General features: G+C 38.7%; 1 protein-coding gene across 1 annotated transcript in view; it reads right to left on the bottom strand.

Moving 5' to 3' along the window:
- The window catches only part of LOC132827102 (AP-1 complex subunit beta-1), a 70,422-nt gene extending 49,064 nt beyond the window's left edge, over positions 1 to 21,358 (bottom strand). Inside the window, exons 1-5 of the mRNA XM_060843583.1 lie at positions 21,257 to 21,358; positions 15,989 to 16,045; positions 9,378 to 9,483; positions 5,802 to 5,937; positions 3,231 to 3,476 (exon numbers count right to left, since the gene is read on the bottom strand). Of these exons, the coding sequence (XP_060699566.1) occupies positions 3,231 to 3,476; positions 5,802 to 5,937; positions 9,378 to 9,483; positions 15,989 to 16,025 (525 nt within the window). The 5' untranslated portion in view covers positions 16,026 to 16,045; positions 21,257 to 21,358. The remainder of the gene's footprint in view (positions 1 to 3,230; positions 3,477 to 5,801; positions 5,938 to 9,377; positions 9,484 to 15,988; positions 16,046 to 21,256) is intronic.
- Between the last annotated feature and the right edge of the window lie 2,816 nt (positions 21,359 to 24,174).

Genomic DNA, 24,174 nt, shown 5'->3' with positions numbered 1-24,174 from the left:
TGAATTAATTCTTCAAATTAATAAAATAGGTTTTGAGACAGTAGATCAAAATGGGCAAGATAATCTTAGTTAAGCTAACTGAACAAGTTGAATGTTCATTATGAAATGAGAAATCAGCTCAAGAAATTAATCTTTGTACTGAAATTCATTAAAGATCTACCATTTCAAGTTGTTTTTGAATTCTTTCAATTTAATGGATTTAAAGACTTCAGCTTGGGTGGTCATGTGGAGTTACTGACTCTCAGGAAAAGTGGTCAGCAACTAAATATGTAGTAGTTTGAATGGTGATAAATTGCCAGCTTTCATACTTCAGTATCCATTGTTACTGGCAGGAAAGGAAAAAGGTGCATAGTACTGGTGAAGAACAATCACATTTAAAAGAATAAAACATCTTCCCCATCCAGCAATCCTTGCTATTTTCATTTTCATTTTCATTGAGAGTGACAAGGTAGCTCTGAAATGAGATGTCAGATGTGCCTGCCATCACTACTTCTCTCTGCATTACTTTTAAAAATTACCTCAAGAAGGAAATTACTAATGTTTGCTCTGCACCCACTCACCCTGCTGAAACTAGTAATTCTGTAAAATACCAGAGTTTTAAGGTCATATGTTATGAACAGAGATGAGGAGGAATTTCTTCTCAAAGTAGTCAATCTGTGAGATTCTTTATTGCAGACAGCTCTTGAGATGGGTCAGTAAGTATACTCAAGGTTGAAAAAGATATATTTCTTTCTAATCAGTAATAGAATCTTGAGTTATATAGAGATCAGAGAGAAATGTCAGTTGAGGATTATCACATGAGCCATAATCTCATTAAATGGTGGAACAAACTCAATGGGCTGAACAGCTTATTTCTGATCCATCTGATGGTTTTAGAAGACGGAACTATGAATCATTAACATAGCATATTTGAACTAACTACCTGGGATAAACCAAGAGCTGCATAGTTACAATTGCTTTTGGAGTCAAAGTCCGAGTCAATACTTACTTAAAATCAGACAGCTTGAACAAAATTAAAAATCAGGTAATATGAAAGGTATTTTGAGATTACTAATTGTTAGTACTGTATCGAGTATTTCTAGAAATTAACACATTGTCCAAGGTTTTCATCTTGCACCCAACAGGACGATTCACAAGAAATGCAAAGGGAAAACAACATTTATATTGAGAGAGGAGGATGCTGATTCGTTGGCAAGTGATTTCTGATTGGTAGAGGCATTGGCATGGAAAATGTGCCAGTATATGACAAATTTTAAACTCTGGCTGTTCAAGGCGTTGCCCTGAAAACTGAACGAGAGAATAGCTGTCATTTGTTTTGCTGAGTTGAAACAGGTGCTGTGTGTGTACAATCTTTCTATCTGCAAAAGTACAGGGTCCTATGTGGCAGTACATATAGCTTCCAGAATGCGCAAGTGCACCATACTGCGAGCCTAATCAACAATCTTAAGTTATTTGTCAGTGTAATTCTTTGCATACTTATGGTTATTTAGCAAATGCTGCCAATCACAGAATTGCAACTAATGTTTGAACTCTGCACTGAGCTTTCCAAGCATGAGGCTGGTTAGATATAGTCAGTACTTTGCCTGTTTGAACAGCCAAAAGAATTTGCTGTTCTTCACTATCCACAGTATTCAGGATATGCAGACACATGGACACTAATTTACGACTTTGTCTAATAGGCAGAATGTCTTTTTGGCTTGACAGTATCATCCTGCTCATGGCTTGGTGGTTAACAGTCAATCATCTATGGGTTCATTTTCCACAGCAACGCCTCTGTCAATCCAAGTCGACTTACCACCAGGATGTTCCTCTCATACAGTTTAAATGTTGCTTTCTCATTACATTGATATTGCTTGCAAATTGACCTGAAGGATAGATAATAAACTTTGATAAAGTTGTATTGTTAAAAATACTGTAATTCATCAAATAGAAATATTGCCCTTGAAAACCATCTTTCTCCACAAGGGAATGAACATTCATTTATGTAAAGCATCCACATCCCCTTCAGACACTCCAATTGCTTTGTAGATAATGAATTTATTTCGCATCCAGTGTGGATAAGTAGGCAAATATGACAGCAAAGCTGAATTTGTAAAAGCCCTACAAGCAGCAAGAAAAAGGATCAGTTAAACTACATTTGATGATGATACCTTGACAGAAGCATGCTAGGTTAAACACAAGAACAACAGCTTTTTTTCTGAATAGTGTAATAAACTAGTCTGTACAAGCTGACAGACCCTTAGCGTATGCATCATTCATTTTTGACTGTGAAAGTAGGTCCTCAGTAGTACACCAAAGTTGGTTACTTAGATTTTATGGTCAAGTTCCAAGTCATTAAGCCCATCTTGAACTTACAAATACATATCTATACATTATCAACAAGTGCACAACTGGTCACTTAGAAATTTTAATTTAAAAAAAAACCAAACTTTTCCTCTCAATATCATGCCAAGGAGTAAAGTTTCCAGTGAAGAGAACTCTAATGCACTCAACAAAAGAATCACCTCCAATTTGCAAACGCGAGATCAGATCTGCATTGCATTGTGCCTTTGGTGTTATATCAGCTACTGAGCTTACAAAATAAGCAACTAGCTTTTATTAACCAATAGCATTGAAAAGTCGTGAGAGGGAGGAAACTGTAGAATTAATAAATTATAAATATTACAGGGCTCCACACTGACACCCACATGGAACAATTTGGGAAAATTTACTGCTGCAGGTACATTGCAATATTTGAAAGTGCTGGCAATTATCCAAATGTTTGAGATATTCATAACAAAAAGACTGCCAAATTACATGACCAGGCCTGCAGAATGAACATAAACACATTAACCTACAAAATAATATACAACAGCTGCTAGAAAACTGGAAAAATAAATGCAGTAATAGTCACAGTAAATATAAAGAAAGGAGTAAAACATTAAGATTACAAGTACAATCTTTCAGTAGAGCTGAATGTACAATACTCAAAACATTAACATACCTTTCTTACCGATCCTCCCTTTCTTATAAATCCTATCTGACCTGGTGAGTGCTACCTGTGTTTTCTGACTTTAGGAAAGTAACCTTTTGTTTTAATAAAAGATCTCCATACTTCTATCAAGAGAAGTTCACAGAATTCAGCTACAGGTCAGATTATTCAACAATTCTTTTCACCTTTACCACTTCAACAGAATGTTTTATATTAATGTTGACAGATACAATGGGAGCAGATTTAATACTCTGTTTACCATTGGATTGGAATCCGATATCAAGTCCTTGAGAGTGTCCAGAAATCCCTGATCTTCAACGAGCTGTGCATTGATATCATGTAGTTTAGCTACACAAACAGCAGCAGTCTTTCGTACATAGGGATCTTCATCCTTCAGACATTTTCGCAGGGGCTCGCACAAGTACTCAGTGATCTTATCTACACGGATACAGCCCATGGTTCTCACCGCCAGCGCTCTAATAAGTGGATTGGGATCTTCGCAGTCCTGAAATTTGAACATCAAATCACACTCAATCATAGCCTGAGACAGGGAAGAGTATCCATTCCTAATTTTAGTTATGCAGAATGTCACATTTTGGGATATCATACACTAAGATTAAGAGGGGAATGAAAATACTTTCATTTCCACAATGATTTTTAAAAATTAACATACTTATTGAACTGAGTTGATGACTTGTAGCTAGCACAGTTAATCTTGTTTTTACCCACATAACCACAAAGTCCCAGATATGAGCAGAATTAGTTAATCTGAGTTGAATAATCAGGCAGTAAAGTAAAGCAAATCCCTACTTCCAGTTATGATCTAACAACTCAAATCGAAAAGATGCATGTTTAATACATGCTTTACCCATAAATGACATTTGGCAAATTAGTGGAAGTTGTTTAGTGCTTGGAAACAGTATGCACCATTATATAATGCTTTTGGAACAGCAGCAGCAAAAGGAGAAAAATCAGAAAACAACCTGTTAGTTGTCAACCCGTTATGGACATTTTTTTTTCAACACAACTGTACTAATAAATGAACCTCAAGAATGTGAACATCCTTACTACATTTTTTCATTTGGCGGCTTATTGACACAGACAATTTAACAAAGAAATGTTATAACTACTCAAACGAAACACCAAGGATCAATATCTAAGAGGTAAATTAATCTGTACAATCATGGTTTAACATCTTCCTGTGGAAAATAAGTACTAGGGACTTCTAAGACCTCTTGCAAAAAATATAAGATTGAGAGATTCAACAATATGACAGTCTGATGACTTCCAACACAATATTACAATTATTAGAGATATAGGAATATTATAGATCTAATAGCATTATCTTAACATTTAATTTCAATGCTTGAATAAAAAAAATCAAGTATTACAAAATAAACAAATTTATATTTTCTAGTTTTACTTGATAAAACATTCAAATTATTTACTAGATTGCAGAAATCAAAATTATATAGGGTTACTGTGGTTTACAATAATTCTTAACAGTAAAAATCAAGAAGAGGTAAGTTAACATACACGTAACATACATTGTACACTGTAGGAAGCTTATGGATTTTAAATAGATAAATGGACAACTGAACCATATATTCTGATTTCAATATGATCTGTTACAGCTTTTAAAGAGTATCTAGGCAACAACAAAATTCTTAGCAATGTCAAACAGAACATAAACAGAATGAAGCCTCCTTCTGTTTAACGCAGTAATTTAGATTATGACTCAGGCATTAACAACACAGCAGTGCACAATTTCCTATTTCCACGTTAGCCATCCTGGGTAGAATGTGACAATGAACTGGCGCTGAATTATAAGGAAACCTTGCAAAAGAACGAACGTGAGTAGTACTATCGTATCTTTTAAAATACCTAACAACCTTTAATTTTGAAGTTCAGTTGCTGTTGTTGAAGGGAAAAACATTGCACATTTTTTTGCATGCAGTAGGATATCAACAACAGCAAAGAAAAAACAGCCTACTTTGCTGAGAATATTAGTTCACCATTAGGAGCCATCATTCTAAAATGCATATTTTAAAGAACAGGATGAAAAATAGATAAATTACTGGTCAGATTCACTGCTTTAGAGGTTTGGGGATTGGATGATGTTGCCAATTACTAAACAATATAATTTTATTCAAATAGCACTGGCTGAAGGCAAAATGCTGACCCATTACTCAAAATTTCTAGTTCTTCAAATATGCCATTGGATCATTAACATTTATCTGATCCACCAGTACAAGCACACAGTTTTAACATACAGAATGATTTAAAGCAGTGAGGTGCTGTAATTGGACAATAACCTAAAACCTTCTGTTTCTGAGACAAGAATCCACCTAACTGAACCACATACACAATGTGCATGGATACATGTTCACTGGAAACTGGGTTGGGACATTTACAGACAATAATGAAAAAAATATTCACTTTATGATTGTGATTCTTTTGGAACACACCCAGAGATGAACAGAAATATCATTAATCCATAAGCAACCCAGTCCTCACCTACCACCACTTCCACCTGGACATCCCTCAATTTGACAAACTAGCTTTAAATTTAGTTAAGACATTGGCTTGTCATCAGTAAAACTTTGTTTAAATATACAGTACAGGCTTTAATAGATAAAAGTGCTAAGTTAGATTGCTGATAAAACTACTGTTGCAGATTAAGTGTTGCAATCAATTAGTGGACTGTCCACTTACATTTGGGATCCACATTTAAACATTATCAGGATTACACCTCTGTGCTGCATGAATTTAATGAAGCTTTGTACACAGATCTGTTAAAAATTCTGAAATAATTTATCAAAATATATACCTTAACAAAAGTGTTGACTGCCATAATTGCCATATCAGGCTGACTCTTGGCATAGTTCATTAGATAAAGGTACACCAGCTTCTTAAGCTCCAGATTGTCTGTCTGCATGCAGTTGACAACATCAGGAAAGAGGGCACTATAATGCAAGAAAGTACAAATAACTGGAACATCCTGACTAATTACAGAAATTCATACTTAAAATTGAATTTATGCATCTGCATTATAACTTGAGTCACATGAATACATTTCTCAAATATTCACCACATAATTAGCAGGGCAATAACTTAACAGAGAACTAATTTAAAAATTGTTATAAAAATTATTTCACTTTTCAAAAATTAAGAGATTCCAAACCCATAAAAATGTCAATTGTTCTTCTGTTACCTTCAATACCAGAAAATGTACACTTAATTGTTCAACAAAAGGTTCTCTCAACAAAACCAAATATTTTAAAAGCATCAAACAAGATGTTCAGGATACACTAATAGAATTTTCACTTGCCATTGAGAAAAAGTCTCACAAGCTTCACTGCATGATTCCATGTCTTGGAAACCTGTCTGACAGTGTATATTATGTGCTTTATGTTATTGCACATAATTACAGATCTTATGACAATGCTAACTAGTATTTTTAATTTTTAAATTCCTATTAAATTTCAAGTAAATTTGTTAGAAGCTCAGAAATAACTTACACAATAATGAACTGTGTATAAGTTTTCTAACACTGAAGAGAATTAAAGAACAAATGCACCTTTTGAGAGGTGCACAACCTATAACAGATTTTGCCCAATAAAACACTCTACATGGTCAATATGGATCTGAAAAGCTTAATTTATAATTACTGTTTTTCTATTCTGCCTGCCAAAGATGGGACAAGTTCACATTTTGCCTCATTGTACTCCATCTGCCAATCTACTTTGCCAGCCAATCTAAATTTTTTTGTAAACGTTTGTCCTCCTTACAATTTACTTTCCTACCTATCTTCATGTAATCAGTAAATTTACCAAGCAAACATTTGGTCCCTTTTTCCAAGTAATTTATATAGATAAGGCATATAAATAAGCACAACTGGTGACACGAGTTGCCAACCTGAAAATTACCCATTTATCACTTCTTCCTGCTCCTATGCCCATGGCAATATTACCCCTTACACCACATGCTCTTATTCTGAATATTATGATGTGGCACTTTATCAAGCTCTTTTTGAAAATTTAAATACATCACACCCGTGCACAGTTTTGGTCTCCTCATTTGTGAAAGGATATACTGGCAGTGGTCGGGGTGCAGAGGAGGTTTACCAGGTTGATTCCGGAATTGAGAGAGTTGGCTTATGAGGAGAGATTGAGTAGACTAGGGTTATACACATTGGAATTTAGAAGAACGAAGGGGCATTTTATAGAAATTTATGTAAATTTACGAAGGGAACAGATGAGATAGAAGCAGGCAGATGGTTTCCGTTAGCAGGTGAAACTAGCTCGAGGGGGCATAGCCTCAAAATAAAGAGGAGCAGATTTAAGACTAAGTTGAATAAATTCTTGACCCAAAGGGTTCCACTTTGTCCACTTTCACTTGTTGTCCTCAAAAGGACCCAAATAAACTCAAATAAGATTATACTGACTCAATTTAATCGCATTCAATTTTAAGGGCTGTACTATAAACGCCTTAATGATAGATTTTAGCATTTATCCTGAGGGGGATGTTGGCTTGTGTTACATTTGTCTTCTTTTCATGAATACAGGAGTGCATTCATTATTTTGTAATCTGATGGGACTTTTCCACTATAAGGGGAGTTCAAGAAAATTAAAATTAATGCATGCACCATTTCTCAAACCACTTCTTTTATAACCTTTGAATGAAACCCATCATGGCTGATAATTTGTCAACCTAGTGAGCTATTTACCTTAATTATCTGATTGTTTTAAATTGTTTCCATTCTGCTTATTTTGCATTTACCAAAAAAATTGAGACTTAGGAATTTTTCTACGTCATTTGATATCTTATAAACACCCAAGGTTCCTCTCAGACATCTTTCAAGGTCAAACAGTAGTTTTTCTTTCAAATCTTTCAACAAAACTCAAATGTAAAACTGTCCATTGTACTTGAATGTGAAATTATTCATGCAGCTCATGATGTGGCTTTCACAGATCATTGTAAGCTCAGTCAAATACCCTCGAAAATGCTCTCTCCCTAATCTATAATAGTAATAGTTGGTGTCTATCTCAATTTTATGATTGGTCAGTGGTTTGATTTTGAGAGTACAGCCTAGCCCATGTGCCATGGATACTTGACCCCATCTCTTTGTTCCCCAGTTCATCTGCTCTCAGGTGTGGCCAATGTCCAGTCCTGTTTACTTGGCTTTGGATTGTGCAAATCCCTGACTTTAATCTTTCACTAATCTGTGACATCAGGTACTGGTCTTTAGATATTTAATTCCCCAGTCAAACTGACTCTTTATTCCCCAATCTTCAACTTATTCAATTCACTCCACGTGATATTAATAAACAGCTGAAGACACTGGATGCGGCAAAACCTACTGACCATGACAATATTTTGGCAATAGTACATAAGAACTGTGCTTCAAAGCAAGCTGGGTTCAAACCATTATAGCACAATTACAACCCTTACATCTACCCAATGTGGAAAACTGCCCAGGTATGTTCTGCGCACCATAGCCAGGACAAAACCAACTTAGCCAATTACTATTCTCCATCAACTCTTGCCCAAGAGAAAAGTGATGGAAGACATCAACTGCATTATCAAGTAGCGCTCAAAAGAATAACCTGCTCATTGACAATCAATCAGTTCAAGATCCAGAGCCACTTAACTGCTGATCTCATTAGTCTTGGCGAAAATATGGACAAAAGAACTTAATTCCAGAGGTTAGACAAGAAATATTGCCTTTGACATCAAGGCAGCATTCAACCAGGTATGGCATCAGGGAGATTTAGCAAAATCTAGAATCAAAGGGGATTGCAGGACATCTCTCCACCTAGAACAAAACAAGTTATTAGAGTTGTGCCTGCATTATTTTTATTTTCCTGGACTCTAACTCCCTCCTAGTTTAAATGCTTGTTACTTCCATATTCAACCGTTTTGACAAGACATTAAGGCCCTTTATGCTTAAATGTTTCTAACAAGCTCTTTAATAGTTGTGAATACAAATATAATATTGACTGATGCAATTAAAACATCTCACCAATATCCTGAAACAGAATTAAATAAAATTTATTGTACGGACTGCCATATAGAACATGTCTAACAGCCATACTTTACAGCAACTATAGCTATCATTTGCTTTGGATCATTATAAAAATACAACTTAATTCTAAAAAAAGTTAGCATATCCAGTTTTAAAGATGTCTAGTTTGTTTTTAATCACACCATAACATGGACACTTGCAAAATTTGAATGAACACAATACTGTTGCTACGAAGTATAAAATTTAGCGTGAATGAACCATATCTTGGCAAGAAAATCAATGAGCCTTTTAGATATTATGTAAAGATTTCAATTACAGAATTACTGCAATTTTCTCCCATTTAATTATACAATGAAGAATTATTGAATTTGTACATACCTGACATCTTTCCCAACAGTCATTGACGCAATCACCTTCTTCACTGCTTCTTTCTTCTTTTCTTTCTTGTCACTGTTGAGCTCGGCTTTGAGTTCAAAGATTTCACCTAGAGTCCAAAGAAAATGGATTAATTTTCTTGAAGAATAGAAGATTTGAGAGCTATAATTAAATGAAGCTCTGCAACCATCTTTTTCCAAAAATTCATTCTTTACAATTTTGCACCAACAATTCACAGAAATTCACTTACTACATCACAGCAAGTTGAATGTTTTAATGATTTCCTACAACTTAAGAGTTTGACTGAAATTCCTAGTATTTACATAAACTAATTGAAATTATTCTTGTCTTCTCAATATCAGAAAAGAATTAAAGTTTGCAAGAATTCATTAAAAAGCCATCTTCAGCTAAGCACCTTCTTAAAATTTCATTGTGCACACTTGTTTTTCCGGTCCTTTTAACTTTTTTTTTCTTTGCTGCACACATACATTAGTTATCACAAAACTAGACCTGTTGGGTTGTTGCATTATTACCATCCTCAAAGTTGAACATAATATTGCCTGTGGTCATCACGAATGACTATGCTTATTTCCAATGACAAAAATTTTACCTTCTCTTGGGTCAAAACAATTTAGACTTTAAGTTCTGTGAAAAGATCAATACATCATAAATAGGAATTTTGTTTTGACTTTCACAATACACAAAGACGAAGACAAAATAAAAAGAGAAAAGGTAGAGCGCACGGTAATTGGGGCAACTTTGTAAGGTCAGAGATAGGGAGAATCAAAGCCAAGATAGAACTTAAAATAAGGACTCTGATATGTTGAGGGACTAGGAGTCAATGTAAGCAAACACGAACAAGGGAATGAACCATTTGGACTTTGTCCAAAATTTGAGTAGCAGAATTTTGGATGAACCAAGTTTATAAATATTTAAGAATGGGAAATCAGCTAGAACAGCCTTGGAATTTCAACCTAAGGGTGAAATAGGCAAGGATAAGAGTCTGGATGTCAGTTTGCTTGCTGAGCTGGCAGATTCATTTCCAGATGTTTTGTCACCCTATTAGGTAACATTTTCAGTGGGCCATCAGTCAAAGCACTGTTCATGATTCCTGCTTTCTATTTAAATGTTTGGGTTTCTTTGGGTTGGTGATGTCATTTCCTGTTATTTTTCTCAGGGGGTGGTAGATGGAGTCTCACTCGATGTGTTAATTGATAGTGTCCCGGTTGGAATGCCATGCTTCTAGGAATTCACGTGCGTGTCTCTGTTTGGCTTGTCCTAGGATCCTAGTGAGAGAGGATCACGTCGTTTTGTGGCTAGTTGATGTTCATGTATCCTGGTGGCTAGTTTTCTGCCTGCTTGTCCAATGTAGGGTTTGTGACAGTTCTTGCACGGTACTTTGTAAATGATATTAGTTTTGCTTGTTGTCTGTAAAGGGTCTTTCAACTTCATTAGCTGCTGTTTTAGTGTGTTGGTGGGTTTGTGGACTACCATTGAGAAAGAAAAAGCAGGAAGTGACATCACCAACCCAAAGAAACCCAAACATTCAAGTAGAAAACAGGAATCATGAACAGTGTTTTGCTTGTTGGCCCACTGAAGATGTTACCTATCTGGAAATGAACCTTCCAGCTCAGCGAGCAAACCTACATCCAGAACCTCAACGTGAGCCACAAATCTTCTCAAAACTCGCTAAGGATAAGAGTTTCAGTGGAAGATGAGTCAAGGCATTAAATACCAGAGGAGAAAGTAGGCAAACTTTGCGATACAGAGTACAGTAAATACTCTGTTATCTAGTACCAAGCACCTGAAATTCTTACGCAACCAAGAAAAATTTCAAAAAAATTCCTATTTTAATAAAGCTTGTTGAAAAGCATCTACTTGAACTTGACGTGCCAAGTACTGCTGCATGTACATTCACCCACCTTGTGATAGTTCACCTAGCCACTCCTAACAGCCTATCATCTTCCTTCATGTGAGTGCCATTACAAAATACTATCACAGTTTCTAAAACTTATGAGTTTCGAATAGTGTGGCACTGGAAAAGCACAGATCAGGCAGTATCCAAGGACAGGACAGTTGATGTTTCAGGCCAAAGCCCTTTATCAGGAATATATGCGTGTGTGTGTGTGTATGTGTGTGTGGAGGGAGGGAGGAGAGAGAAGGGGGCTGAAAGATAAATAGGACACTGGGGTGGGGGAGGGAAAGGTCGTTGGGAAGGCGATAGGTAGAAGCAAGTGGGGAGAGATAGTGATAGATCAGAGGGGAGGGTGGAACGGATAGGTGAGAAGGACAATGGACAGTTCAAGAGGGCATAGCCGAGTTGGAGGATTGGACTGCAATGAGGCAGGGGGAGGGAAGCTGCTGTGACATTGACCGCCTCAACCTGTACAACCCTCCCACCCACTCCAACCACTCACCCTCACAAAGCGTAGCCCTCCACTTCCTCTGCTCCAACCCCAACAAGGGGGACACAGTGGTGGTTGGGTGCATCAACCTCTACACCATTGAAGCCAAGCACCAACTCAGACACCTCCTCCTACTGCCCCCTCCACCACAACCTCACCTCCCAAAAGGTCCACAACCTCATCACCTCAGGGGATCTCCCATTCATAGACTCCAACCTCAGTCCAAAAACCCTGCTCCACCCAGTTTACCTCTTACCCAAAATTCACAAACCCGACTGCCCCAGTCAACCCATTGTCTCCTTGCTCCTGTCCACTGAACTCATCCCCTCATATCTTGACACCATTCTGACCAGTTTGGTCCAGGAACTCTCCATATATATTTGTGACACCACCCATGCCCTCCACCTCCTCCATGACGTTTATTTTCCCAGCCTGCAACACCTCATCTTCCCCACGGACATCCAGTCTCTGCAAAGAGCTATCCGCCATGGGGAAAGTCTCCAAGTCCTTCATTTCTTCCTCTTCCATTAACCCAACCAGCACCCTTCCAATGACACATTCATTCGATTGGCGGAACTGGTTCTCAGCTTAAACAACCTCTTTTTCAAATCCACTAACTTCCTTTCGACCAAAGCGGTATCCATGGGCACCCACATTGACCCCAGTATGCCTGCCTCTTCATCAGATACGTGGAATAGTTCATCTTCCGCAGTTACACTGGCACCATCCCCCACTTTTTCCTCTGCTACACTAATGACTATCAGCATCTTCTAGTGCTCCCATGAGGAGGGTGAACAATTCAACTTCACGAACACTTTCCACCCTGACCTCAAGTACACCTGGACCATCTCGGACACCTCACTACCCTTCCTGGATCCGAGTCTCCATCTCGAGCAACCGACTCAACATGGACATCTATTTCAAACCCACTGACCCCCACAGCTACCTCAGGCTGCACTTCCTCCCATCACCACCATTACCAACCCTCACCAATCCTTTACTTCCAATTCCTCCACTTCATCTGCTCCCAGAAGGAGCAATTTCACTCTAGAACATCACCTCCTATTTCAAAGACAACAATTGTGCCACCCATAAGATCAACAATACCCTCCAGTGCATCTCCTCCACTTCCCACACCTCCACCCTTGAACCCTATCCCTCCAACCACAATAAGGAATGACCTCCCCCACCCAATCTTCCACCCCACTAATCTCCATATACAGCGCATTTCTGCCACCTACAATCAGACCCCACCACAGGTGTATTTCCCTCCCCACCCCAATCTGCATTCTGCAGAGATCATTCCCTCCGCCACTCCCTGGTTAGTTCCATGCTCACCAACTTACCCAGCACCTTCCTTTGCCACCACAAGAAGTGTAAAACCAGCTCCCATACCTCCTCCCTCACCTCCAAAGGCCCCAAAGAATCCTTTACATCCACCAGAGATTTTCTATACATCCAAACACCTCATCTATAGTATCCTTTGCTCTCGATGTGGACTCCTCTACACTAAGGAGACAGGATACCAACTCGCAGAATGTTTTACCCCCTATTCCTGATGAAGGGCTTATGCCCGAAATGTTGACACTCTTGCTCCTCAGATGCTGTCTGACCTGCTGTTTTTCCAGCACCACACCTTTCAACTGATCTCCAGTATCTGCAGTCCTCACTTTCTCTCTAAAACCTAGTGAGTAAACTACACTGCCCTTTTGACATTTAGATTACTTTTTATTCAAAGAATAATCAAATGTACTGTATTGGGTTCCTAGAAGAGTACTTCACACGCAACCAAAAAATGTATGTAATCAACACCCTTCTACCACCTCAAACAATTCCACATACATAATGGATAACAGGACTTGGTGTACTGCAGGCCTGAACTGTCTCAGAATCAAATATGAAAACCATAACTAGTCTGGTCCAACTTGAAACAATGGTCAAGGAGGAGAATAAAAAAGAATGTTTAATTACTTTGTTGTAAACACAACTGCATGAAACGGCAGCATCATTCTTTTGGAATGACTTTTCTCACTAAAGTATGAACTTTACAATTTTCACATACTAAGCCAAAAGAATTACATTAATGCAATTTATTAAATAAAAAAGTGAAATTGAGTGCTCTCCAAAAGTCTGGTGCCCTGGGCAGCCAGCATCTCTTTATCAAGTTGTACAATGAGGCCAGTCCCGGACTGAAACCAGAAGCAATTTTATATCAATGACCTTCGCACATTTACAAAACCTTAATGCTATGGCAAACATTGTGCCGTGTTTTTGATGACAAGTTTGCAATATGTTAACTCCTCCTCTCCTCACCCTCCCTCCCTCACACAAATATCAGTAACACAAGTGTCATGACTGACTTTGTCCTTGGGTCTTGTAGTAGATAGATTGATATCTATGACTATGCAAACACTACATTCCCCTGCAGCATGCTTTGGGAAGGTGTCAATGTTGTTATAACCTTGCAACCAGTCAACAGTAGACAATTGTTAACTTTAAAAGCAAGCACCAACAGAACTAGAATTTGCAAACATCAGTACAATACAATTAAGCACCACTCATTAAATCCAATAATCTAAATACAATGGTAAATTCAGTTTTCATGTCATAAAGTCACAAATGTGCTCTTTAATATCTTACATAATTTACTACTGTGAGGTTGTTTATTGTTGTTGCATTTAATATGTAAGGACACAATAGAGCTCATGTCAAATTGGTTAAATTCTGCTCATTTCAGTTTATAAGGAGAAACCAAAAGATTGGGCAGGCACTCAACTGTTCAATTATTTGATCAAGTATAGTGGATTAGAATGCTTACAATACAAAATGTGGTACAAACTAGGATAAACAGACTTACCGTTATCTTATCTTTATTCACCATATCCTGAACAACACAGTCACAGCAGACATTTGAAACTTTAGATATGTTCTACTATTTCAGCTTGATAAAGGGTCTGAAGAAAGGCTACACCAACCCATTAAAAATACAGCATTTCAGTCTTTGTATTTACTAGGTTATTCATATGCATTCAAAAAGTTTGAAAGCCCTAAAACCTGAACAGTAAATTTAAGCTGCCACTTCAGTATATCACTGAGGGATAACTGCTGAGTCTGCAGTACATTCATTCAAAATGGAACTGAATACAGGTCTGGTCACATCACTGGAAGTACGTGATTCACAAGGAGGCCTGGAGGAGAGATTTACATCGATTTTGCTTTGACTGCAGCTGTTTAGCTATAAAGAAAAATTGGAATGAATGGGATTATTTTCTTTGAAACAAAGAAATTTAATTGGGATGTATAAAAATATGAATGATCGAAGTAGAACGGACAGGACTCAGCTGTTTCTTTTGTGGCTCAACAATTTAAGTTTATTAGAGCTAGAAAACAGTCAAGGATAAATCTTTGTGCTGAAAAGAATGGCAGAGGCAGAACCTTTGTTGCATTCAAAAAGTATATACATATACACAAGAAGGGCTGCATCTCACAAGGATACAGATTACAAATTGGAAAATATTAGGTTTGATGGCTCTTTTTCTGCCGGAGCAAATATGACAGGTCAACTAGTCTCTTCAAATGGCATGAATTTCAATGGTTCGGTAACAAAACTGAACCCTCTCAAGAAGAAAATATGCATATTTAAATATCGAACGAGGAAAGTCTTCCCAGAATCTTCACTGACGAATCACTGAAACATCATTGAAAGTCAGACTCTGAGTAACTGCAAGCCAGAGCTACATAAACTGGTACCTGTAAAAAAGAAGCACAATTCCAAAGTCCTGCTTGGGTGTGACTCCAACCTGACATCATAGGAATAATTGATTTCAGTTGTCAGTGCCCAACATGTGGATTAGACAGAATTTTATTCTTTCAGTGCAACAACCATTTATGCATTTTATCCATCGATATACAATCATAACCAGGATATTATACTTCCTAAAAGATCCACTCTTCAAACTTCCACAGCGAAGAAAAAAATACAAGAGGAAACAAGCATTTAGGATCTGAATATTCTGAACATGGACTGTAAATGATTCGTCAATAAGATCACGATAAGTGTTAAACCAGTTCTTTAAACAAAACAGGTTTAGTTTTGCATCAATTAGAATAAACAAGCTGCAAAGCTGAGTTAGTTTACTCATGGTTGACAATTATTTAACAAATTTATACTTGCTAAATTAGAGAGAGAGAGAGATGAAAAGTTCCTACCTTTCTTAGTCGTTGTGAAATACTTAGAATCTGTCATGGTGATCCTGGGACAGGCTTCTGAAAAGAAAAAAAAGTAATTGATTTTCCTGCTGAACCAGCAATGTGGATTTTCCCAACAGGAAAAACAAAGTTACTGATTAATCAGTTTTAAGGTACAAAGCCTCTGTACTGAAACTTGTTTTGCAACTTCCCTGCCTTTTAGCTCTTTTGGTAATTCCTTCAAAAGTGTGCAAGTATAATTCAGTAGCTTCATTTTCAGGTTAAAAAATACAAAACATTTTGTATAATATACGCTTTACTTATTTTTGTCAATATTCATAAAGTAGCATTCCGCTTAAACTTGGAGTGGAGGGCAGACCCTGATGACCTGGTCCATATCAGTATTATGGATGTAGAAAAGAAATAAGATCCTTGTGAAGGTGTATAAGGAGCTTCAAATTAAATTGAAAAACATATATGTTGAACCACCACTCCAGCCACATGCTAACTGATAAGGAATGACAAATAAAAAGGTGACTGCAAAGCTCACAGCAGTGTGGGAAAGTGGGATTAATTTTATGTGACACCAAGACAGAAAGGATCTGGATAGCTGGGACAGAATAATAATGTTAAAAGGCTAGGGCTAGGGATGAGACTTGAAGGTAGCAAGGTAGGGTGGAGGAAGATGTGGCAGAAATACCTTTAAAAGTTGTGAGGGTAAAGGGAAAGAATAATAGAAGCATAAACAGTCATAGAACAAACATTTACAGAACATTACTATAAAAAATAAGGGGGCACAATCAATAAGAATAAACTAAGTTAGCTGTATTGCAATTTACAGAGCATTTGGGGGAATCCGAAGCAATAATTCTCGGAGGAAAATTAGATGTACAGTCAACTGAAATATGGCCACAAAGATTAAAAGTTAAAAACTGCAGGAAATAATAGTCTTACAAAGAATAGAGACAAAGGAAAGAAGGTACAGTAGCAGTACTAATTATAGAAAACAAAAGAGCAGTAATAAAAACAAAAACAGAATCTATATCAATTGAGATGAGGAGAAGGAGAAGGGATTTGATCATGCTCACAAGATTAAGCTGTAGACCACCTGATTATGGAAAGGGAGAATACAAATATGGAAGGAAATTTTTAAAATTAGTAAAGACAAAATAATAACCATGACAAAATTCAACTACTCCCGCCAACCGGAGAGCAGTGTAAAGGGAAACAAAGCTACTAAACAGTTGACAGATGACTCCTTTCTTGCCCAGCACCCAAGAAGTCGAGTATGGGAAGAATCATTTTAATCTATCAGTAAGAACTGAACCAGAAGATACAAGAGAAAGAATCTTGGAGGAACATCCAAGAAAATTATTTCAGATAATGTTTAAAAGTGACATAACAAAGATCAAACTAATGAAATGGCACCTAAATTAATTATACTAGGCCAAGATTGAACTATCGAAAGAAAAAAAAATGACAATGAGAAGTACTTCTAAAAAGTATAAAGTATCCAGAAAACACCCAAAATTAAAGAAGTTATTAGATGTATTTAATAAAGACCAGAAATAAAAATGTCAAAGGGATTGAGGTGATTTGGAAATAATTTAAAAAAAGGAAAATGATTACAGAATGGAAAATTAAATTATTTGCGAGTTTTGAGAAGATTTGTAGCTCAGGTTGAGGTTCTAGATGCAAGTTTGCTCACTGAACTGGAAGGTTTATTTTCAGATGTTTTATCACCATACTAGGTAACATCAGTGAGCCTCCGATGAAGCACTGGTGGTATGGCACGCTTTTAATTTATGTGTAAGTTTTTTTGGGTTGCTGATGTCATTTCCTGTTTTTTTCTTGGGGGTAGTAAATGGTATCCAAGTCAATGCGTTTGTTGATAGAGTTCTGGTTGGAATGCTCTTCCAATTGCTTGAACTGCATCCTTCTGTACTTTAGGGATTCTGTAAGAAGGAATTCTAAAGTTTGGGGCTTATGAAACTAAAAGCTTAGTTACGAAAGGCAGAGAAATTAAAATTGGGGCAATGAAAGAAGAGCACAACTGGATGGCAGTCAAAGTTGGAGGAGGGGAGGCCAATTGTTGAGAAAGGTAATGTCATACAGGGATTTACGAACGGCGAAAATTTTAAAATTAAACATCCCATTGCTAGACTGGGAGCCAAAGTAGGTCAGCTAGCAAAGAACCAATGGGTGATTGGATATGGTATAAGGAAATAAAAGTCATGAATAGCTTATTTTCCTCCGGTTTTTTCCAGGATGAATAACTGAAGATGTCGAGGGATGACTTTATAGAGGTGTATAAAGTCATGATATGGTCTTTTCCCTAGGATTAGGAAGATGAAAACTAGAGCACATAACTTTAAGGCGATAGGGTAAAGATTTAAAAGGGGCCCCGAGAAGCAACATTCTCACATAGGATGGTGCATATATGGAAGAAGCTGGCAGGGGTAGTGGCAGATGCAGATACAGTTACAACATTTAAAACACATTTGGACAGGTATGTAAATAGGAAAGATTTAGAAGGATATTATGCACCAAACACAGGGAAAGATGACTACTTTAGTTTGAGAGACTTGGTCAACATGGAAGTGTTAAACCAAAGGGTCTCTTAGCATGCCGTATAACTCTGTGACAGATATGGCATTAAAATGAAAACTGAAATATTTTAGACAATTAAGATGGAGAGAGATAATTGTTGGACTAATCAAATTTAGAAATGATTAATTTTGGTTCAAGTTAGAACAAGACTAACAAAGGGACAGCAGATTCTTAATAAATTCAATTGAAGAGCAAATTGTGTAAGAGACCAATGGACAATTAATATTACTCCCATATTCAAGAAGGAGAATAGAGCAAAAATAATGGGTTATTAAGCAGTTAACTTAAAATTAGTGCTAAAAAATATTGAAATCTTTACTCAAACGTATTAAGCCAACATCGAGAAACTGAACATATAATAGTCAGTTTACTGAGTTCTGTCAAGTCATAGAAAGAGAGGACAAAGTTAATTTAGTAGGTGCTATATTAGATGGACTTTCAAAGTACTTTTCATTAAAGTAACAGAGACTTAGGCCTACTGGCTAACCTGTGAATTCTGGGGACAAGTAGCAGAACAAATCAAAAACTGAATATAAACCAAAAAGTAAGTATTCAAAGTAGTTACATAGACTATCAAGGTGAGGGTGTCTAGGACCAGAAGGTACAATCTCAGAGTAAAGGTTGCCCATTTAAGACAGATGAGGAGAATTTTTTTCTCCAAGAGTGTAGTCAATTTGTGGAATTATTTCATGAGGAGGGCTGTCAAAGTTGGATAATTAAATATATTCAAGGTTGAGATAAGCATATTTCTGATCAGTAATGGAATCAAGGGATAAGGAAAATGGGGTTGGGAGATCAGAGCAACCCTGATCTCATTGAGTGACAGTAGACTTCATGTGCCAAATGGCTTACATGTGGTCTTATGGCAGTGGCCACTACTGTTCAAAGATTATAAAAATGATCTAAGAATGAAAGCATTCAGGAATCAATGTGCACTATCAAAACTTGCAACACCAAATTGGGAGATATAGCTAATAGCAAGGAAGACTACAACAAAATACAAAACAAGCTTAATAAATCTGGAGAATGGATGTGAAAATGACAAAGTAATTTCAGAATAGACAAGTGACACTAGACAGAGGACAGTAGACATTAAAAAAAATCACATTTCCTTTGGAAAAGGATCTTATTGGGGTAGAGAGAAAAAACTGAGGACAAATTAATAAAAGCAGAAACAGGTCAACCGAGCCAAATGACAAACCATGCTTTGGGTGGGAACTTGTTTGCATGGAGCATAAACACTTGTTTAACGTGCTGGACTGAAGAGCCTGTATCTGCACTATAAAGTAGTGTAATTAAGAACTGCAATACCTCACAACATCAGATTCAGAATCATTCAACCTATCACACCAGTGAAAAAACTACATAATTTGGTTCCTACATATCTTGCATTAGACAATGCTGAAATGATCATAGGCAAGTATATTAAAATAGCAGAACTTAAGTTGACATCGAGTGTGCTTAATACAGCAATAGCTGAAAATGTGTTGCTGGTTAAAGCACAGCAGGTCAGGCAGCATCCAAGGAACAGGAAATTCGACGTTTCGGCCAGAGCCCTTCATCAAGGAACAGTTCCTGTTCCTTAGATGCTGCCTGACCTGCTGTGCTTTAACCAGCAACATATTTTCAGCTCTGATCTCCAGCATCTGCAGACCTCACTTCTTATTCGAAGATTAATACAGCAATACCCATTTAAACAGGCAGGTGTTTTAAACGTTTGTAATAAAGATTGGATTTTTAAAGAGACAAAATATAAAACAATTCCAAACCGAGAAGAGCTAGGACTGTCATTTGCTACAAACACAAACTGAACCTAACACTCAAACAATGATGGACGTGGTGTCAATAGACCAGAGTTTTCCTGTCGGTATCTAGCAGGGCAAACTGAGCTCAGTTAAACGTCAATGCTGAAGAGGAAACACAGCGTGTTCCTCAGCACGGCTACCCAACTCCTAGTCCCTGGTCACTTAGCCATGTAGCATTTCAGAGGATCGGTGCAGACTCAATGGGCCGAACAGCCTCCACCTGCACTGTGATTGTAATTCTCCATTTGACGTTTGCCGACATAACAGCGATTGCACCTCAAAATCCAGCTGTCGGGCCAAGAGCCTCGAGTCAGGACGAGGCGCTATTTAGAAATACAAAGTTTACACCGATCACCATCAGGGGAGGCGTTAGGAAGGAAGGCTCTGGCGGGTGTAGGGGGGAGCGGTGGCGGAAAGGATGTTATTGAAAAGGGCACGACTGTGTTTTTTAAGGGAAGACGCACGATTTATAGCAAAAACTATTACAAATTCACACCGAAAGGCGCCCGGGGTTGTCAAACTCTGCAGGGGGGTGGGGGTGGGGGTGGGAGGGAGCGGGGAAGGAGAGGGGGCGAGGGAGGTGGGCTGACAGTCTGTGCACCTGCTCGGGGTCCGAGAGGCCCAGGTTGGGTCAGGGGTCCAGGTGCCCGCGGTGGGCTGGGGGTGAGATGGAGGGCACTGAGTCTCCCCCCCCCCACCCCACCCCACCCCCCGTGCGCGCGCTCCCCGGGATAGGGTTCAGCCTCTTCCCCACCCCCCCCAAAAACTCACGCCCGATACCAACATCCGGCCCCGAGAGAAAGATCAACTTTCAACAGGCGGACATCGTGACAGAGTGGGGGGGGGGGGGGGAAGGAGAAGGGCGAGCACTCACCTCCCCGCGGTCACTCGGTTGAAGTGAGGGTCCAGCCGCCGGGTCGACTCCCTCCAAACGCCAACTGGAGCTTCAAGATGTCCGCCCCGTCGCCAAGCTGCGCTGTCACCCAGCTGAACCGGAAACAATCCGCGCGCAGGGGGGTCAACTTCCGGCCACGCCCCTGGATCCTGGCCCAGGTCCTTGCTTTCCCGCCCCCACCCCACCCCCAGGTGCATTGCAGGCTCCTTGCGCCAAAGCTCAGTGTTGGTTGGGCCCCTGACGTGGGTTTGCCCCAAAATGAGGACCCAGATCATTTCCTCAATCTTGCTGCAAAAGTCATAACGTTATAAAAAAAATGAGTAGGGTGTGCTGGGGAAACTCAGCAGGTCTGGTAGCATCTGTGGAGAGAGTGTGAGAGAGAAGAAGAGTCCATTGTAGGCGAATAGGATTCCAGAAATCATTTCGAATTCTGTTTCTCTGACCACAATGCTGCGAGTCCTGCTGAATTTCTCCAGCACTTTCTGATTTTCTTTCACATTTCCAGCATCCACAATATTTTACTTCTGTTATATTTTATCACACCTCCCCTAGAAAGCAAGTTGAAACTTGATTCATAAACCCCATTAGTGTCCTAATTTTGAACATTAAGCAACTTGTAAAGCACCATTCACTCAAAGGGAGGAGAGAAAACAGTCCTTTTTGAACTTGTGGTCCCATGTTGTAATGCTTTACACCTTGTTCGTGCACAACAGAACCCAAGAAACAGCAGTAAGATAAACCCAGATAATCTATTTTTGTGATGCTGACTAGGAACCTCTTTCTTTAAGACAGTCCCTCATGGTTGAGAGGATTTGCTGCCATAGTAAAAGTGTATTTTCAGATAACTGAAGAGTCCAGTGTATGACCATATTTCTGTAGTGATCAGAATGATGCCAGCTGGGTGGATCTCATAGAAAATGAGTTTCTTGATTGGAGTTGTTATCTTCGTCCAATGAGGGAGTCCAGGCTGACAGATATAAGCAGTAGTGCTACCCAGTACAGAGGAGGGAGGCATGTCCGAAGACCTTCTCGTGGGTCTGCTCCTGGGCCTGGCCAAACTGGCCATAAATAGGTCCAGGCAGCGGGCCGTGGAGGGGCTCATTAGGGTCGACTGCCTGCCCCTCTTCTACGGTTATGTTAGAGCCTGGGTGTGTCTGGAAAAGGAGCACGCAGTGTCCACCAACACCCTGGAGTTGTTCAGGGAGAGGTGGGCACCGCAGGGAGTGGTGTGCATTATTTCCCCCTCCTACTCTATTTTGATTTAATCCCTGTCCTCCCCTTCACTGTTTGATCACACAGCATTGCCCTTTGATGTAAAAGGCACTGCTTGTCACTGACCACTCGGGTGTTTCCTTTCTTCCTGGTGGTGGAAATTGAATAAAGCTTCGTCCACCTTGTGTCTTTCACTGTGTCTCACACCTGCACACACACAGCATGGATGCTGGGGGAGAAAAAAAAGAAAAAAAACTAAAAAAAAGCAGGAGTGTTGGGGGTTCTGTTCTGCGCTAGCTGGGTCAATGTCATCTACTACGCACATGTAAATACAGGGTGACTTGTTGGCAGAATATTGGCCTTCATGAAGTTATTTTAGTTTCTGTCAGTGGTGAGGCAGACAATGGTTAAGGGTCAGATACTCAGATGGCCACATGCTTCTTTCTCTGTTGACACTTGACCTCAGCTTATCACCTGCAATGAAACTATACAGATCCGTCCTTTTCAGATGCTTTCTTCTCACTTCAGGCAGTCTTAGGCCAGGGTTTCCTAAGTGTTAACGGGGATATTGCACATTTTCAAGGAGGCTTTGAGGGGGTCCTTGAAGCATTTCCTTTGCGACCTGCAGGCCAGGTCCAAAGCCATTTTATCCTTTGTCATTGAACTATATTATGCAGATGATGCATGTGTTTGTGCACACACAATCCAGTCACTATTATCAACACCTTCAACATTTATAAAACATATTAACTGCCACACTACACCATACTGTCTCTGCACCCCTCTCTGGTTATCAACCTCAATGTGAAGAACTTGGATAAAGTGAATACCTTATAAGGTACTTTTCATACCTTATAAAACTTAACTTATAAAGATGAAGGCTGGTCATCATTTCTTAGTCGTCTCTCGTGCTGTTTACAAAAAATAAATAGTTGTCATTCTAATAACTAGAGTACAGCATCAAAGATGTCAGTCCATGTTAGACCACATAGAAATGGGACCTGAAGGAAAAAGATTCTAATGAGGTCCTGCCAGACCATCTCTTTGTAAATAGTTAACAAATGTTTATTAGTTATACACATGTGTGGATTCCGGTACTTAACCACCAAAAACAACCAGGATTTGGGGTGATAGGTATACATGTTGGCAGCAGTCTCCAAACCCTTTACTGAGATTTCCAATTGGTGCTGATAAAGGTGATGTCATGAATTAACTGGGAATAGTGTGCTAGGAGTGAGGACTGCACCTGCTGGAGATCAGAGTCGAGAGTGTGGTGCTGGATAAGCACAGCAGGTCAGGCAGCATCCGAGGTGCTTAAAAAATAGTACAGACGATAAAGAATACCTGATCTACTGCAATGCATTTAGACAATACTCTTTTAAAAACCCTAAACATGCACAGATTCATTTAATCATTAGACAATCAAAAACAAATGGTTTCACAGATTATGTCTAGAAAAAAATATAGACAGGGAATAAAATTCTAAAGATCAAACAGCCAGATCACTAGCCTGTTAAATAATCTCCCATAGATCCCTTTGTTTTCATTAATGATGATACAGTTTTCTGTAAAGGAATGATCACTTTTCATTTTGATAGCTAATCCTTGACTTGGGTCTCAGGAAAAGGGATGCACATTTAATCAGAGATAAGGAAGAATTTCTTCTCTCAGAGGGTTGTGGATCT

This window comes from Hemiscyllium ocellatum, chromosome 24, assembly GCF_020745735.1.
Source record: "Hemiscyllium ocellatum isolate sHemOce1 chromosome 24, sHemOce1.pat.X.cur, whole genome shotgun sequence".
NCBI lineage: Eukaryota > Metazoa > Chordata > Chondrichthyes > Orectolobiformes > Hemiscylliidae > Hemiscyllium > Hemiscyllium ocellatum.
The sequence above is the reverse complement of the archived record's forward strand: the minus strand, read 5'-3'. Positions and strand labels throughout refer to the sequence as shown.